This window comes from Haemaphysalis longicornis, unplaced genomic scaffold, assembly GCF_048455015.1.
Source record: "Haemaphysalis longicornis isolate Haplotype H1 unplaced genomic scaffold, Haemaphysalis longicornis Haplotype H1 scaffold_8, whole genome shotgun sequence".
In the NCBI taxonomy this organism is placed as follows: Eukaryota; Metazoa; Arthropoda; class Arachnida; order Ixodida; family Ixodidae; genus Haemaphysalis; species Haemaphysalis longicornis.
Genome location: NW_027526445.1, coordinates 192,977,362 through 192,993,647, shown reverse-complemented (window position 1 = coordinate 192,993,647; position 16,286 = coordinate 192,977,362). Strand labels below are relative to the sequence as shown.

At 48.5% G+C, this 16,286-nt stretch overlaps 2 protein-coding genes across 2 annotated transcripts; one reads left to right on the top strand and one right to left on the bottom strand.

The window, feature by feature from the left end:
- Window positions 1–1,015: 1,015 nt before the first annotated feature.
- Fusl (transmembrane protein fuseless) lies at window positions 1,016–8,276 on the top strand. Its single transcript, XM_077681584.1, has 2 exons — window positions 1,016–1,811; window positions 6,969–8,276. The coding sequence occupies exons 1-2, from the start codon at window positions 1,049–1,051 to the stop codon at window positions 7,259–7,261; spliced, it is 1,056 nt and encodes a 351-aa protein (XP_077537710.1). The 5' UTR covers window positions 1,016–1,048; the 3' UTR covers window positions 7,262–8,276.
- LOC144149873 (peptidyl-prolyl cis-trans isomerase FKBP2-like) lies at window positions 6,269–16,145 on the bottom strand. Its single transcript, XM_077681586.1, has 3 exons — window positions 15,567–16,145; window positions 11,393–11,475; window positions 6,269–7,294 (listed from the first exon to the last, which is right to left on the bottom strand). Exons 1-3 carry the CDS (start codon window positions 15,869–15,871, stop codon window positions 7,233–7,235), a joined length of 450 nt encoding a protein of 149 aa, XP_077537712.1. The 5' UTR covers window positions 15,872–16,145; the 3' UTR covers window positions 6,269–7,232.
- Window positions 16,146–16,286: the final 141 nt, after the last annotated feature.

Here is a 16,286-nt window from a genome sequence, read left to right as displayed (position 1 = left end):
GACCTCGTTCGGGTATACCCCATTCAAAACAGTTCCGTTTGCTTTGAAAACAGCTGCGCATTAAGAGCAGCTTGCAAGCACCAGAGCGAAGTTCGCTTTGCGATTTTGCACAGGGTATTTAAAGTCAACAGTGCTGTGGCACGTGTTCGTACTCGTTTACTTGTCTCTTCCGCCCGCTCCATTGGAAAAAAGTATCCAACAGCTCCCTCCTTGTGCGCATTTACGGGCCACGGAGGATACACGTGCGTTGCGTTTGCCTTGTAGAACCGCGGCCTTTGTTCTGAGCAGCCTCTGTGCGTCGGATTCGCGGTCCCTTCGGACCACTTCGTCGCCACGTGCCTGACGCGACGATCATCGTATTCAAGCAACGCCCTCTGCAGCGGCGTCACTCCTCGGCAACCGACCTTCTATCGAAATCGCTCGGCGAGCCCAATCCTATTTGCGACCGACGGGGGCCGTAATGCGGACATCCGGGACCGATGGACCATCGCGTCGTCTTAGCACGCGCTCAGGATAACCAGTACGCGGCCGTTTTTTTCCCCTCGTTAACACGTCCCTGCGCGGTACTTGTTCCGAAGTAGTGCCCTGAACCGAAAAATCAGAATCGTGTCATCTGTCGCGGTTGGAAGGCCTTCCGAGAGGACGTCGGAGTTTTATGGATCCGCCACGGTACGTACTGCCATCGCGTTTCATGGCGCCATTTCTGCAGTCGCTTCGTTGTTTGCACACACCGTTTCGCGACGACCGAAAAGTGACTGCCCCTTCGCAGCCACGGAGTTCTACGCCGACACTCGCAAACGAGGAGGAGCTTCCAGAGCTCGGGCTGCTTGTTTTTCCGCACTTTCCCTTGTCAGTGAACTCGGAAGACATTCACGAGGCGCGCAAAGCGCGTGCTCAGCACAGAAGGGAGAATAAAAGAAGGGGAACAGCCAGGTCGGCCACGCAAGTACGTGAGAAGTAGCCCGTTATCCAGCCAAGGAGCTGCCGATAAGGCGGGCCGATAAGCGCGGCGGTAAAGTCCCCCCCACTCGTACCAATCCAGGGGGGCATGGCGGCGAGCGCAGCTTCGCTGGCCGCCTGGGACGCGCTGCTCAGCCTGCTCGTGTGCACGCCGCTCGTGGTGGCGCACTGGCGCACCGTCTGGTTCCTCCTGGACTGGCTGGTCCTCCCCGAGCGGCCCTTCGTCAGCGGAGGACTCTGCCTGGGGCTGGGACACGCCGTCATGCTGGCCGCGCACTTGGCGCAGCATGCGCTCGCCAAGCTCGGGCAGGACGCCGAGGCGGACAACATCCCCCCTCCTCGGAGACTCTGGCTGGGATCCGTGGAAAGGCTCTACACTCCCGTCATGGCGGTCGCGTCGATCGTCCAGTGGCGGGGCGTCTGGCTCCTCCAGGAATTGTGGCTCGAGCCGGCTGGACCGCTGATCTCGGCGTTGATCTCGCTGGCGGTGGGCTGCCTGGGCCTGACGTTGACGGGAGCCTCGAAGTCGATGGCGGCGTCGCCTCCCTTCGTCTTCAGAACGGACGAACCGCGGACGTACTTCGAGGCGCCGACGAGGCTGGGCCGCCGACCGGACAGCAAGGGAGGCTGGACTGCGTTCGTACTCGACTGCGCCTTTACAGTGCTGGTGCTGCAGACTTTTATGATCTCCGGTTGGAGAGGCCTGTGGGCGCTCCTGGACGTGCTCCGGAGGTCGGCCAAGGCTTCGCTGGCGTCCGGCTCGGCGGCCGCGGTGCTGCTATTGGCCACCCAGTCGCCAGCAGGCATCCTGTGGCGACGCCTAGGGGGCGACGACGGAACCTCTAAGAAAGGTAAGCTAAAGTCTAACGTCTACGAATACAAGACAATGGTTTTGGCCAGTCCACTTCTCCGTGCTTTGCTCTCCTAAAGAAGCATGTAAAGCAGTGCCTCTGCAGTGAATCAGGCCTTAAAATTTCGACATGCAACTTCATTGAATTCACTATTAAGAGAGAGAGAGAATAGTCTTTAATGATACTGGTGAGGTTAGCCTGGCCAAGGCGCCTAGCTTGCTACACCAGATGCATGAAAAAAATGAAATCAATGAACAGATGATGATAATGACTGTGATGAAGATGACGTGCTCATTAAGAGAGTCCTGTTTAAAGAGTCTGATCAAGTCCTGTGCTTCGCAGGAAAGACAATAGAGCTTTTGTCGCCCGAGATGCTCGTTTGGCGTTCGACCAAGGGCCTATCACGTCACTTAGAGTTAGTCCTCTAGAAAGCGGTTGACCCAAGGACACTAGAAGGGACGTTCTAGCTGCTCTATACCACGTACACTCACATAATACGTGGTTCACAATTAAAATCGCGCAACAAAGGTAGGACACTCATTAAAGTTATGTTCCTCTGCTGAAATAAACACTCCAGAAATTAGATCTCTAGAGCTTAAAAATGCACAATGAAAGAGGGGCACAGACGTCGCATTCTCCTCATATCCTACAGGACAAGGCTGTTCTGTTCTTGCTGATTCATGTAGCCTCCCCGTACACGATACTTCTGCGGACACAGCATTACCCGTTTCCTGGCTTTTCAAGGTCAACAAGGCGGGCCTCCCATGGGGGTTACCGTCTCTCGTGTGCCAGTCATATCCCTCCAGAGCTGTCATAATACAGGCATTTTACAGCATTTTATTAAAAAATATAACACACACTTAACGCACAATTTCAAATAGCAACAGCTCCGGAGCCGTTGGTAACATTGACGAATCGTGGTAGTTGTCCTATTATCATGCCAGTGTTCTTACGTGTGCATAAGTTTGGCACGAATGGTACTCAAACTTTTGATCCAATTACACGGCATGTGATGACCTTCAGTCACTGTGGTGGGGCCCTCTCACACCAAGACAGGCATTAAAATATGCCGGGCAAGTGTCCGAGATCTGCCTATCTTAATGCCTGGTCCAATCTTATTTCAGTCAACATTTTTCTCGTGGGTACGATTACAGCTACCGCTGTAAGAAATTTATTTTAGTCGGTACTTAGCACTTAGCAAGAGTCTTCCTATTGTGCATGCTTTGTTTATGCCGCACAGAAATCCTGAGCCTGCTCTGCAGCCAACAGAGCTTCAGGAAAATTCTGGTGCAATCCTAGCACTTTTTTTTTTACTTCTGCTCACAAATACAGAAAACTATTGGCTTTGTCGCCAGAAAACATATTTCAGCACTACTGCGATTAGTTCCCTGAAGCTGCCACTTTCCACACAAGAAATATGCAGAAAGTGCCCCGAGACACAAATATGAATACGAACCGCAAGATTAGCATGCACAGTGCGCAACACTTTCCCATAACAGCTACAAATACTTGCATCTGCAAACTGCTGAAACGCATAGTATTTTACAGAAATGTCTGAGAGAACAGGGGTGGGCTTAGACGTGAGAGCTCGGCAATAGTTTTCTCGGGCGAGGCGATAAGGCTGAAAGCACGGAGTAGGATAAAGAGGAGCGCCTACGCTCTCTCCGACGGGCCCCCACTCGCGGAGCACAGTGTAGATGGCGCGGCGAACGCGCCGGAGCCTGCTCAGCCAGGCGGGCGCCAACCTAGAGCCACTAAATAAGCTCTAGCGGGACCCATTCCGCCAGCTTTGTCGTCTGCTTCAGCGACGCTTGTTTTGGGCCTGTTTTGTACAGCTTCGCGTCCGTCGCGCGCTTCCTTCACACGGCGCATGTTCGAAAGCACCTCCTGGGTAACCACTACCTCACGGAATGAAGGTGCCGTACAGCAAAGATACCGCAAGGATTGCTTTACAGGGCTGGAAAACAAAATGTAGAAATCACATACAGACATCTGACCACTGAATAAATGCTACCGTTTCCGCACCGGAGGAGGAGGAGGAAAAAACTTTATTCCAACGCAACATTAAGCGTCGAAAATGTCCCGGGCCAGTTCACCAACGCCAACTGGTCCGAGAGCTGGTCCGAGGCTAGCCAAGTCTGCCACGTTGAAGGAGGTGGGTGGGGAAAATGTGGGGATTGAATTGCAATGGGGCAGCTAAAAATGCAGTGTTCTAAATTAGCGTACGGTTCGGGACAATTGGGACATGCTGGTGAGTGTCGGATACGGTAGAGGAAGGAACGAGCAGGTGTAAGGATGGTATTTAACTGTACGCGTCGAAGAATGCGTAGTTGCGTGGTTGTTAGAGATTTGTGTGGAATAGGAAGTGTACGATGAGTTTCTCCGATGTTCTTGTAGTGCAGCTTTATTCCTTGTTTGTAGTGGAGAGTAGTGTCCCACGTCGGTGGATAAGCCACGAATGGGAGTACTTCCAGTAAATTGGTGAATACAAATTCGGTTGTGTTCTACATTTATCACAAAAGCAGACAGAAGCCAATTAGTTCTGACAACCAGCGATTTTAAAAATGCCTGCTACTTTTTCGCCATTTGTAAACTATACTTACTGGCTCAAGCTCGCTATGAATGCTAACTAGTCAGCTACATGCCGAATTGCTTCACTATCTCTGCTCGTGTCGCGCGGGGGTGTAGCGCCGAGCTTCTTTTCTTCTCTTTTTGGAACATGCATACGACAGTGCTCATTACATTATGCGTAGTGCACACCGCACTACTGTATAGTGCACTGCACTCCTGAGAACTACATCCAAATAGTCGAAAGCAGCCTGCTCCTTGCTGTAGAACGCACGTAAAACGCGGAGTGCTGCTTGAACAATGACGACTGGCGCTAGGTGCTTCGGAAGGCAACAATACGTTTCAAATCACCTTACCTATTTGAATTGTATGAACAGCTGCTCCTTTTAAGAGTTCAGACTAGTTGAGAGTATTTCCGAACAACCACGGCTGGGCACGCTTCAGAAACACTTCGGTATCACGGCTGGCTCCACAGCATTTCCCCCCCTTCCTCTCCAACACGTGAACACTTGCGACCCCTTAACAGGCTAGGCTGTGCAGCTGTTAATTACGACACGCAGATATGGCATGCAGGTGGCAGACGTCAGTCAATGCCAACATTAATAAAATAGCAAGAGGTGTGGATGTAAGCACAAATTAGTTTTTCTCAATTAACTGCAATTTAAAGAAAAACGGGACCACTTCTTATGACGCAATATCGGTCATTATCCGGCTTGGCTCTTTATTCTAGAAAAACTATTTTCACAAACCAGGTCATCAGAACACGTTGCTCAGCAGTGTATACGGCGTTATCGCTGGAGGCATCGACAAGATTACACGACCGCACAGTGACAGTGAACATCGGGCCATAGTAACGACACCGGTTAAAACAAAGGTAGCGTTCGGAATTCATTGTCGCATAATCACGCTGACAGCGCCTTTCCATATTCATTGCAAGGCGGCAGCCGTAAATTTCTTGAGTGGAAATATATGCATCACTGGCGCACGCCTATAGATTGTGGGCGACCTTAACGTTGTTTGTGTGCAGAAGCATAAATCGTTAAGCACGCGGCAGGATAGCGGGCGAGGTAGAAAAGGGCGATTTTCGCGCTTCATCGCGTTACCGTGAGCCCAATAAACCTAGAGTGCATGTTGTAGGGTGCGGTATTGCTCTAGCTCGTTCCTCGTTTGGTTTCTTTCAGAAAACGTCGGCGAACGATTGCATCTTAGATTTGCTGGGTTAAATTGATATTTTTCAGCTTGCCTTGATTATTTTTGACTAAACGTTCCTTGATAAAGAACACGCGATCATCACATACGCGGCGGCGCGCAATTACCCTTCCGCTAAGACTGCGGCAGCGCCCCCCGCTTTGGATTTTGCGCGTCTCGATAGCGCGCGCAGTTTGAACGTTAGAAGGCAGATGCCGCGGCGGAAGGAAACAAGCCGCTGGAGAGAGCGAGCAAAGGGAGAGCAACGTACAAAGGCACAACGACGAGAGGGTGGCGACAGAGGGAGAGAGAAAAGTGAAAGCTGGACGGCCGGCGGCGCGGGGACATTATCGGCCCGCGCAAATGCTTTTTTCTGGGCCACAGTCGGCGCTCCTCCGTGGCTGAAAGTATCGAAAGCTGCGCTATATACAAGTATGTTGCCCTTTATACATGCTGCTGAAAATTCACTAAGAGACACATTCAAACTCAAATCTGGCTTGTAAGAAGCTAGAAATTAACCATGAGGCATGCCTAGGAGAAATTTCTTTTTTAAACTTTACCTGAATGAGAGCTGCTGCAAGTTGATTTCAAACAAACTTTGTCCACAGCAGTAACACCCTGCTTGGCCACTTCACTATCATGACAGGTGATAAAGGAAACATATGTTGGCAAGAAAGCTTTTAAATAATAGACCACATACATTCAGGAAAAGCATTCAAACAGCACAGTAATTTATTTACATGTCCTGAAAACTAGAAAATACCCGTCACAGCAAAACACCTACGTTTGAACAGCAAGGGCAGAAGGCAATGCAAAAATAAACCTATAAAACAACATACAATTAACGATAATGTGCATAGAGAAAGTGCTCAAGAAACCTTTACAAATGAGCTCGGGGTAAATTGTTCTAAGGTAGCTATTTGGGCATGTTGGTTCGACATGATTAACAGAAAGAACTGTACACTGATGAAGACGGCCATAAGGAGTGACACCCAGAAGTGTGTTCTAAGCATTGCCTCTGCCTGCATGTTAGGTGTGCTGTCTTTTTAATTATAACCCACCCAGATCCCACAAAACACCACAAACCACTATGTGCAACCAGTTGCTGTAAAAAAAATGCTACTTGGTCCACTCCTGCTCATAGGGCATAAAATGCACAAAAAGGAAACTGAATGGATGAGGAAAACCCGTTGCAAGCACTCATTACACGCAATAACTGTGTGATCAATAAATCAGAGTCCCCTATCTAGCGCGGAATTGTCATCGCGTCTATTACAGTCCTCATGTATATTTGGGAGCGAACAAAGAGGGCCTAGAGGCCATTCTCAGAGGACAGCCCACTGTGTAAGCCGTTATATCTTGAGCATTAAACGCAAGTGCCCCCCCTTTCCCCCTTCCCAGTGGCCAGAGGCCTGTCGTGCATTCAGCGGGTGTTCGAGGTGCTCTGGTTCCTGGCTGCGACCTACGCCTCGGTCGCCACCTGGCGGGGCCTGTGGATGCTCATCGACGACTGGCTGCAGGAGGACGTGTTGGCCTTTGCGCTGCTCGCGCTCGGCTCCCTGTTCGTGCTGCACCTTGCGCACGCAGCCAACAACATCCTCACGGTGGGCGTGTCGCTCGACGGCAACGGGGTCGACTTCGACGTCTGCTTCCTGCCAGAGTTCCTCACAGCTCCGTCTTCCTGTCTATCTTGACCAGCTCCACTTCAAACGTCAGCGTGGCATCGCCTGCACAAGATGACAGGACGACGAGTACAGCTGACCGTGTCGCGACAGCCAGTGGAGACTCTCCTGCAGTCTGACATGTTGCCACAGACACAGCAAGCACAGAAGGCCACAGTGAAAGCAGCGTAGGGACTCAATGCCGTCCCGGCCACATGTGTGGAAAGGGGGGGGCAGCAAGTGAAGGTGGTGAAACAGGAAGTGGCGTTCAGTTACTGAAGGAGCTGAATGCACCTGCAAGAAGGAGTGGCTGCTTCGTGCCCCAGGCTGTCGAGTTGGGTGGACGCTGTGGGCACTTCTTGGCGACTTTGTACCCCTGCTCGACACAAACTGAAAACCCAGTGTGCTACTTCCAAGCTCTCTGCAGATGAGCCTCACTGATAGCGCAAATGTGCAGTGCAAATTCTGGTAACATCACAGCGGCCTGCCACGGTCTCTGCAAGAAAGACGTCTAAACATCTGCCCGAGGCAACAAGGGTTGAAAATTCTCCACACTGTGCTTCTTAAAATGAGGAGCAGCGACTCCCCTGCAAAGCAACGTACAGTACAAACTTAACGCTTTCACGAAATGTGCAGATGGAGCTGTGAACGACTTGAGCTATGCAGACTGAATAAGCTGAGACGTCGTAAACAAATTCATGGCATTTTAAACTGGAGTCTTACTGGCCCGCAGAGAACCGCACTCACACATGACGTGTAAAAAGCCTGCCGGTGAGCATTGCACAAACTGCTGCGCTGTTGAAGGTGTGGTCGTCTGCATCAAATGCTCAGATCTTGCTCAAGCTATGAACGTCGGCTGTTTTCTGCCCATGGAATGTGACGTCAGCCACTGCGGACTTCGACATACCCCACAAAGGGCTTCCGCTCAGTGCAATCTTATACTCAAGAAAACAATGTGTGTTTTTACTGCTGCACAAATTACTGTACAGTTAGTTGTCCGTACAACCTTTGCCATTTTAGTTATTAAAAAGCCCCATGATGGGATCAAGCACCTGTGCAATCATCCAAATAAGGCTACAAAGAAAATATACCCACCACAAGAAATTCAATGTACAAGCTTACGTCCCGAGCGAGGCTCAAACACTTTATGCCGGAAAGCCAGAGAAAACGCCTTTCTTTCTCACTGTCATAAAATATTTTTGTCACATTTACAGGTAAAGCTTATTCTTTGGATTCTTCGTGGTCAACAAGGATTAGGATTGGCCTAGAAAATTTTGACAAAGGGTGTACACCAGCAACTTTGTGCAGCAAACAGGCCTTGGTGTCTTTTTTACAGCCAAGTATGCTACACAGACACGTTGAAGATCTGTAAAGTTAGGCAGAGCCAAACGTGCACCAGACCGGCAAGATTATACGAGACCTGAAATATTGTCAAAGTGATTGAGCAACGCTGCAGTAGAGAGCTCCTGATTACATTTTCACTACCTGGGGGCCCTCACCGTGATTCCAAACCTTGGCTCGTCTTCTGGTGAAGCTATCAGCTACCAAACATGCTGCTGCATGCATGGCAACCGCTTAGCACTCTACGCTATTGAGTTACCTCTCAAAAACATGGGCCGGCTAAGGCATACAACCCCAATCGACTTTTGTGCGTTTTCAGCTCGAAGAGGCGAAATAAAAAGTGAGTAATGTCTTTTCATATCACAAAAAGATTGCAATGCAGGAAACTTAAATTTTTCCCTCCCGGGAGGCATTCACACATGGAAATCACTTTAGATGCGAGATCCTTTGTTAGCGAGCAACACCACGTGGTGCCCGAAATGCCTCCTCTCAAAAATATTTATAAATATCTTTAAACCAAACTTTTGCGCAAAAATTTGCCACTGAGAGAAATATTTATGGCCACAAAACTGCAGCACCCTGAAACTGCATTCCTATAGAGAATGAAGCTTTAAGTATTTTGTAACAAAAAGCAAATATATACTATAGTGAATAATTTGACCATTACAAAATTGTGTTTACTTTGGCAATGGCCAACAAAAACTTTCACGGAGTTCCACCTGCATATACCTGAAGACATTGTCAAAACACAAGTAGAGACATCATAAGAATAAAACATCACAAGAAGTGATCCTCTCTGCCCCAAGAAAATGCCACACTGATGCTAGCAATTTATTTACGAACTGAAGTCGCGCTCAGCCACAACATAAAAGAGTGACCTTCTTAATAAATGCAGAAGCAATGCAAGTTCGACAATCTTGCGTTCGTGCCTCCACTGGTGCAGTGATGTGGTAGGCCCAAGTCATTTGGGAGCAGTTTTCGGAGCAGCAAAATGGGATTTTGCAACAGCCAGGAAAAGCACATTGGAGCAACCAAACAGGCATTGGAAGCAGTGAAACGCATGCCCCTTGGGGCAGTAAAATTGCTCCGAGCATAGTGAAACAACCCACACAAGACATCAAAACATTTGTTGGAAGCACAAATAAGTTTGTTCCAAAAGAAGTGCTTGTTACACTTGCACATCCCTACCGTCACTTCAGGCAGCAAATTTTCTCCTTTTTTTATGCACGACATGCCGCATGTTTTCGAATGTACGTCCATAAACCCATACACAGTGAGCCGAAGTCTCCGTTGTTTCAACTAGCTGCGGGGTGTAATGAGCGCCAAACTTGCAATTTGCACCATGTGCAAAAGTAAATTCAGATGACATGCAGAGAAACACTGACCTTGTATATCTTACTTTAGAGATAAACTTTATAAATTTTGGTCCAAAAAAACTCACTCACACCTCTCCCCCCCCCCTACCCGCTTCCAAAAACAAAGAACACCAATTATGCATCTTCAGCAACCTTGACAACATTCTAGCAGCTTCATGCTCGCATCGCAGTAACTGTTAAGCGTAACAAAAAAAAAAAAAAAACCTTTGCAGCTGTCCAGCCATGCTATGTAACATGATATGAACAAAAACCTCTGTGTGGACTTCTAGGAAAGCATTTGGCCAGCACAACCTTCAAATGGCTGTGAATCTAAGAGGGTTGCATTGAATCTGTTAAGGCAAGTAAGTAACGGACATGCTTAGACAGTTGAACCACACTAAGCTGTGCGCAGCCAACTAAGGGAAATGCTAGCCATACTCCGCAATGATGCTCTTTTTTTCGAAATGTAGTGTGAAGGAATGCAAGCGCGCACACACACACACCAAAATAAATGCCAAATTTAGTTTAAATATTTACCGTGCGCTCCCTCCCCTCTCCTCCGCCCAAGAACCATACAAATAAGAGGGGCGTTTCAACATGCTTCGTATCTCACTCAAAAAATAAGACGAGGAAAAAAAAAAAAGGGTTCTTCGAACTGAATCTTTCATTTCCCAGAAGTGGAGTAGTCTGCCTTGCCTCTTGAGTGCACCCGCTGGCTCTAACAATAATGTTCGAAGGTCAAGAACACCGTCCCGGAAAGAAATCAGATAACGCGCGTTCCTGCATGCAGACGCCGAGAGGGCTGTTTATGACGGCTGTATGCACGCAGTGTGGCACTTGGCTACATTTTATTGAGCTAGCGCTGACAACGAGAAAAGAAAGAAACAGGGGAAGGCAGGTGACGCGACTGACTGTCCTCTTTCCTTCTCCATCCCCCCCCCCCCTTATCTCTTCAAAGACATCTTTTTCCTTATGGAGGACTGTGCATGGGTGCTATGGACATTTTGCCCTCGACTGGAAAGTACTATGTGCTCGTGCAGCAAGCTTCGCTCGAACAAATCCCAAAAAGCAAGGTCCGGTGCAGATCACTCAAAACGTGGCAGGATTTGTCCTTAAGTGGGTGCAGCAACCAGATCAAAACTGTTTTGCGCCAAAAAAGATAACAGAAGTGCTGAATAATGCGCTATTGTTTACACAAAGAAGACCAACATTTAAAAAGACATTTCTAAAAACCCATTTTTTTTCTCAATGCGGCAACATTAAAACTGGCACCCCACGTTTCAGCCCAACTTTACAGAACTGTAAAACTGGAAAAGGTATGAACCGCTGCGTATCCCAGACCAACTTCTTGGGGCGTGTGAGTGCATCTTGTGCTCACCACCGAGTTGAGTACCCGGCACACGCACGCAAGTGAACCTCTAGGTGTTTATACGTTGGGCGGGAAAGCTGCCAAAGGCTGGTAGCTCACCTGGGATTGTGGGCGGAGCTCCCCTGGAGCCATAAGCCAGCTCAGGCGGGATCACCAGCTTGCGCTTCTCCCCCACGCACATCCTGGAGACCGGCAAAACAAGTCGGCTACCATGACTTGTCTATCGGGACCCACAACATTTAAAGACCAAAGCAATGCCTAGACCGTCTTGCATGCTACAGTGAAGTGCTGCACATTCATTCGGACGACCCAGGAATCTTCAATGGTCGTGGAAATCTTGCACGCACAGGCGTTATAGCTTTTTGCCTCCATCAGCAAAAATGCTGCCGCCAGAAACTGAACGTGCAGCCCTATGCTGCACGGAAGAGAAGTTAAAATGGCAGTGCTTCGATCACTCCTCCCTCCCATGCCTGGACTCCTAGCCAGGCAACATCAGCTCTGCACGACTGGCCACCACCAGATGCACTTACTTTGCCTTTACTACCACTCATCCAAGGTGGGTCACTACTCACCCTTTTTCAGCACTTGTGTTACACCAGTAGTGCAACTGCTAAATCTGTCTCAAGTCTCTAAGACCGACATTGAAAGTAAAAAGCTGTCCACTACAAACGGGCCACAAAACCCTGCCAAGTGTCTCAAACCAGGCACAAACCAAGCTGCTTGAAGCATCCAGGACAAGGTGGTCATGGAGGCCCGTTTCAAGCTATGAAAGATGAAACCTTTGTCAGAAGGGCAGATTTTCTAACAGGAGGAGCCTCGGTACAGGACGTTTGGCTCAAAGAATCGACATGCACACAACAGTGGTGGTTCAGAGTGAAGAAGCGGCATTCTGCGCAAATGGAAAAGTGAAACTTATCAAAAAGGGAATGACTTCATTCACTAACGAGGCCTGCACGGAAAAGAGCTGGGTGAAAAGTGCAGGATGGGAAAATCAGCACTCCGTATGACACTAAAACTAGGGCAACAAAAGGAAAGTGCAACTCTTGAACAAATGAACAAAATTACTGTTTTTTTTTTGTTTGTTTTGCTGCCCCCTTTTTTTCCTAACCACAATTCCTCATTTCAGAGCCTCATTTCAAAATCAGGTTGCGCATAAGCACAGCTTTTCGTACTGAGTTTTAACTCAGTGTAAAAGTGAGCTAAAACTATGCACTCCACGTACATGCGAAGTACTACTGCTGACCAAAGCCTATAAGCATCCAAAGGTGGCTGCAAACATTGAGGCCCCATCTACTTCATTGCACCAGCTTTCCAGACTAAGCATCTCTTAGGCCTAGAGGAATGCCCTTGATCATTGGGAACCAAGCCAACTCAGGCTTCTTTCAAGCCTCAAGCCAGATCGCTCACCGTCGCACATTCCTGCCAGAATGTTGCAATAAAACGAGAGACACCGACTAACAGAAACTGCTAAAACATTAAAAACAAATGAACAAGAGGCATTGCAGCTTCGCTACGGAAGCCTTGTTCACAATGCGGAAAACAATTGGAGGTCCATTTGGACCTACCAGAAACACAATCGGTTCAACTGAAACAAATGTAAATGGTTCCATTTGGCCCAATTGTATTTTCGGCAGGTTCAATTGGGCCTCCAACTGTTTTTTTTTAGTTTATGGAAGCTTACGTATTCTTCAGGATTTGACGTAAGAAGCGCGTGCGCGACGAGGGGAGGGTTCTTTTATTGAGTGTGTGGTGCATTTTCTGTTCATTTATGTTTAATCTTTATCAGTTGTTTCTGGTCGGTGTCCCTCATTTTATTGCAATGTATTTCATCCCGACCAGACGGGTTTCCGTTGGACCCTTGGCTTTATATGTGCTAGCAAAAGAGTTAATAGAATGCCGTTTGTAGAACAGGGCGCAAATGGGCAGGCACAAAGGAGGACAAGTAGACCAACAAAGAGAGATGCACAGAAATTGTGCCACATGAGCTTTTTTCGGAGGCGTTTCCCATTAGAGTGTGCAGTTGCAATACAAGTGTGTTTGCAGGAAAGTGAGTTTAAGCTGTTATTCTGCCAACACTAGCAAAACATTTGGCTGGTTTTTTCAATGATTAGTGTGTGTGCTGTACTGGGACAATTCAGGATGTTTTTTCATAACAAACTAGTCTGTACTGAGCGCTCATCCCACTTACTTGTCCTTGTTTGTCCCCACCCTTTTGTGTTATATTTTTATTTTAGCCAAACAGCGTCTTGCATTATTCCTTGAGATGCGAGGCAGCTTACGACTAAGCAGGCAGGCATGAGTTTAGGCGTCCGCAGCAAAGACAAGGCAGCATAACCCTTTTGCTATCACTACAACCGCACAGCTTAATAAGTTAAAATCTACTCCCAGACGTGAGTGGACAGAGATTTTGTTCCTGCCTACGCTGAGAACGGACAGCTTGTGCTCTTGGTCCGGAGCATGTTACACGAGGATACGCAGAGAAGTGCTTGCACGGCAACAAAGAGCCTAGCAAATATTAGCTCACCACACGCTGCAGTGCCTCAGTGGCTAAGGCATTAATTACTCTGCTGGGCACAAAGCCATGGCTTTCAGCCCCAGTCACAGTGGCATTTTACTGATGATGCTGTGTCGAGGGTTTGGCACACACTAACGATCCTGTGAAGGGTGGCCTAAATTAACCAGTGCCCGTACACACAGCAGCACATTTCCTGGCCCAGGTACGTGAAGACCCAGTAATCATTATCAACCTATTCATGTCCACTGCACGATTCTCCCAATTACTTCCGACCGCCCCTACCAACGTGCGCTGTCAAAATCCACTCTTGGCTACCGAATTTTCTTAATTCCTTCCTCCATAAACTGTACCCCCCTACTTCTAACCCTCATTCGCCCCTAGCGTCTTATTCGTTCTGTCTGGTTTTTTTCGCTCTACGTTTGTCCCTTGTGTTACAAAATAAGTGCTTTTCCAACCATGTACCGATACCAACTAGCCCAACAACAAGCCTTACTGTTCTAACCCCCTTTTTCAGCAGCCAGTTTCTTAACTGGACGGTCCACCTGTTCTGCACATTACATGCCCGGCCCGAGCACTATTTTATCTTAATTTGTTTTTCATCCAAAGTTGCTGCCTGATCCAAGCTTCACTCCTAACATTTTTTCGTTCCATGGCTTAGCGGGATGACCGAAGTTTCTTTTCAACGTGTAAAGTGTCCAATTTCACCCCATGTGTCATCACAGGCATTGGTTGTACACAAATCTTTGTCAATGACAGAGGCAGCCTATACATTGTTCATTACTCGACCGTACTTGCCGAATGCCCCCAATCCGCACCTTATTTCTTTATCGCGGTTTGGACCCCCACTTACAGGACAGTCAGGCTTGTCCAAGATAGCTGAGTTATGGCTATGCTTGGACAGAAGGTAGTGCCTATTACCACGCAACCGTGAGGATTATTACCAGAAATTTCTCACAGCAGTAGCCCCTGATTGGCTAAGCACGCCACCCGGAGATTCTAAGGGACAAATATTATCTAAAAACTCGCCCTTGCAGTTGCTCCTGTGGCACTGTGGTTTAGCGCTTGCTAATCAACCAGGAGGCCCAGGTTCGATTCCGGCATTGCGGCAGTATACTTTTTTTGTAGCCTTCGGTATTTCTGAAGTTTTTGCTCATCGTGATCTTGTTAATACTTTTTTTGATTACCGTTATTACTATATCAAGAGATCGCCGCATAGGACGCCTAGAACGGGTTGGATACAGTTTAATATAGGTTATGCTTGGAGTCGTTGGGCTGGGTTAGGTTACGTTTGTTGCAGTTGGGCTGGATTTGGGTAGGTTAATTAGGAGGTTACGTTGGAAGGTAATATTATTCAGCGAATTTTAGGCTAGCCCGCTCTTCTGGGAACTTCAGTGAGAATTTCCAGGAGGTAATTCTCACGGCTGCCTTGAGAGTTGACGCAGCCTAGAGAGAAAGCAAAGCTTTTCACATCTTTAAGCTTCGATTTACACACAACCGTTACCAGGCCCCAACATCTCTGCTACGCAAAAATAAGGGGCAAACATCGACGAAAGATTTCTTCGACCTGCCACGGCGGCAACCTGCCCTTCGCAACAGTCCCAATTTATCTATCACGAAGCGACGGCAGGGCTCGTGAATTTGTGCAGAAAACGCGACGGATTGAACCCGAGTTCCAGAAGACAACGCCCACCCGGTTAGCTTCAAGCGTACCCGGCCTGGATATTAACAACAAATAAAACGGGTTTAACGCATGCTCACGCCAGCAGGCCCTGGTCCCAGCCGCGGATGACCTGCCCCGAGCCCAGGGTGAAGGTGAGAGGGTCGCCACGGTTGTAGCTGCTGTCGAACTCGGTGCCGTCCTCCAGCGTGCCCCGGTAGTGCATGTGCAACACGTCTCCCTTGCGGGACCTCGACTGGCAGTTTTCGACGCGACGCTTGACGCCGATCTGCAGCCGCTTGCTGTTGCCGCCGCCGCCGCCGCTGCCGGACTCGGATGCTGTCGTCGCTGCCGCGCCAACAGCCGCCACCACGACGAGAAGTGTGACGATGCTCCAGCGACTCATGACTGCGAAGTTATGATACAGTTCCTCTCACAGTAGACACGAAGTTCTAAAGCGCGCAGTTCGGCGTGAATCCCAAGGCGTCTGCTACTTCGTCTGCGGACACGTGGTGAAACACGATTGGTTGCAGCGACGCTTGCCTCTGGAAACGAGGCTACTACAGAGAGGGTTCAGTTAGCGCGTAGACGTTCCGATTAAAATGTCAATGTTTGAATTTTTTGCCAACGATTTGCCGGTGTTTTATTCGTCCGGCCATTGACCGCGCCATGACTCCATGACCATGCAGTTACTTCCTTCCCAGAATGTTGCATAAAAGCTTATTGATGGCGGTAGTGACCGGTAGTAAAACAACCAAATTAAATTTTCTGGGAACAAAACACACTTTAGCACAAATACACTTTTATTTACAACAAAAGTT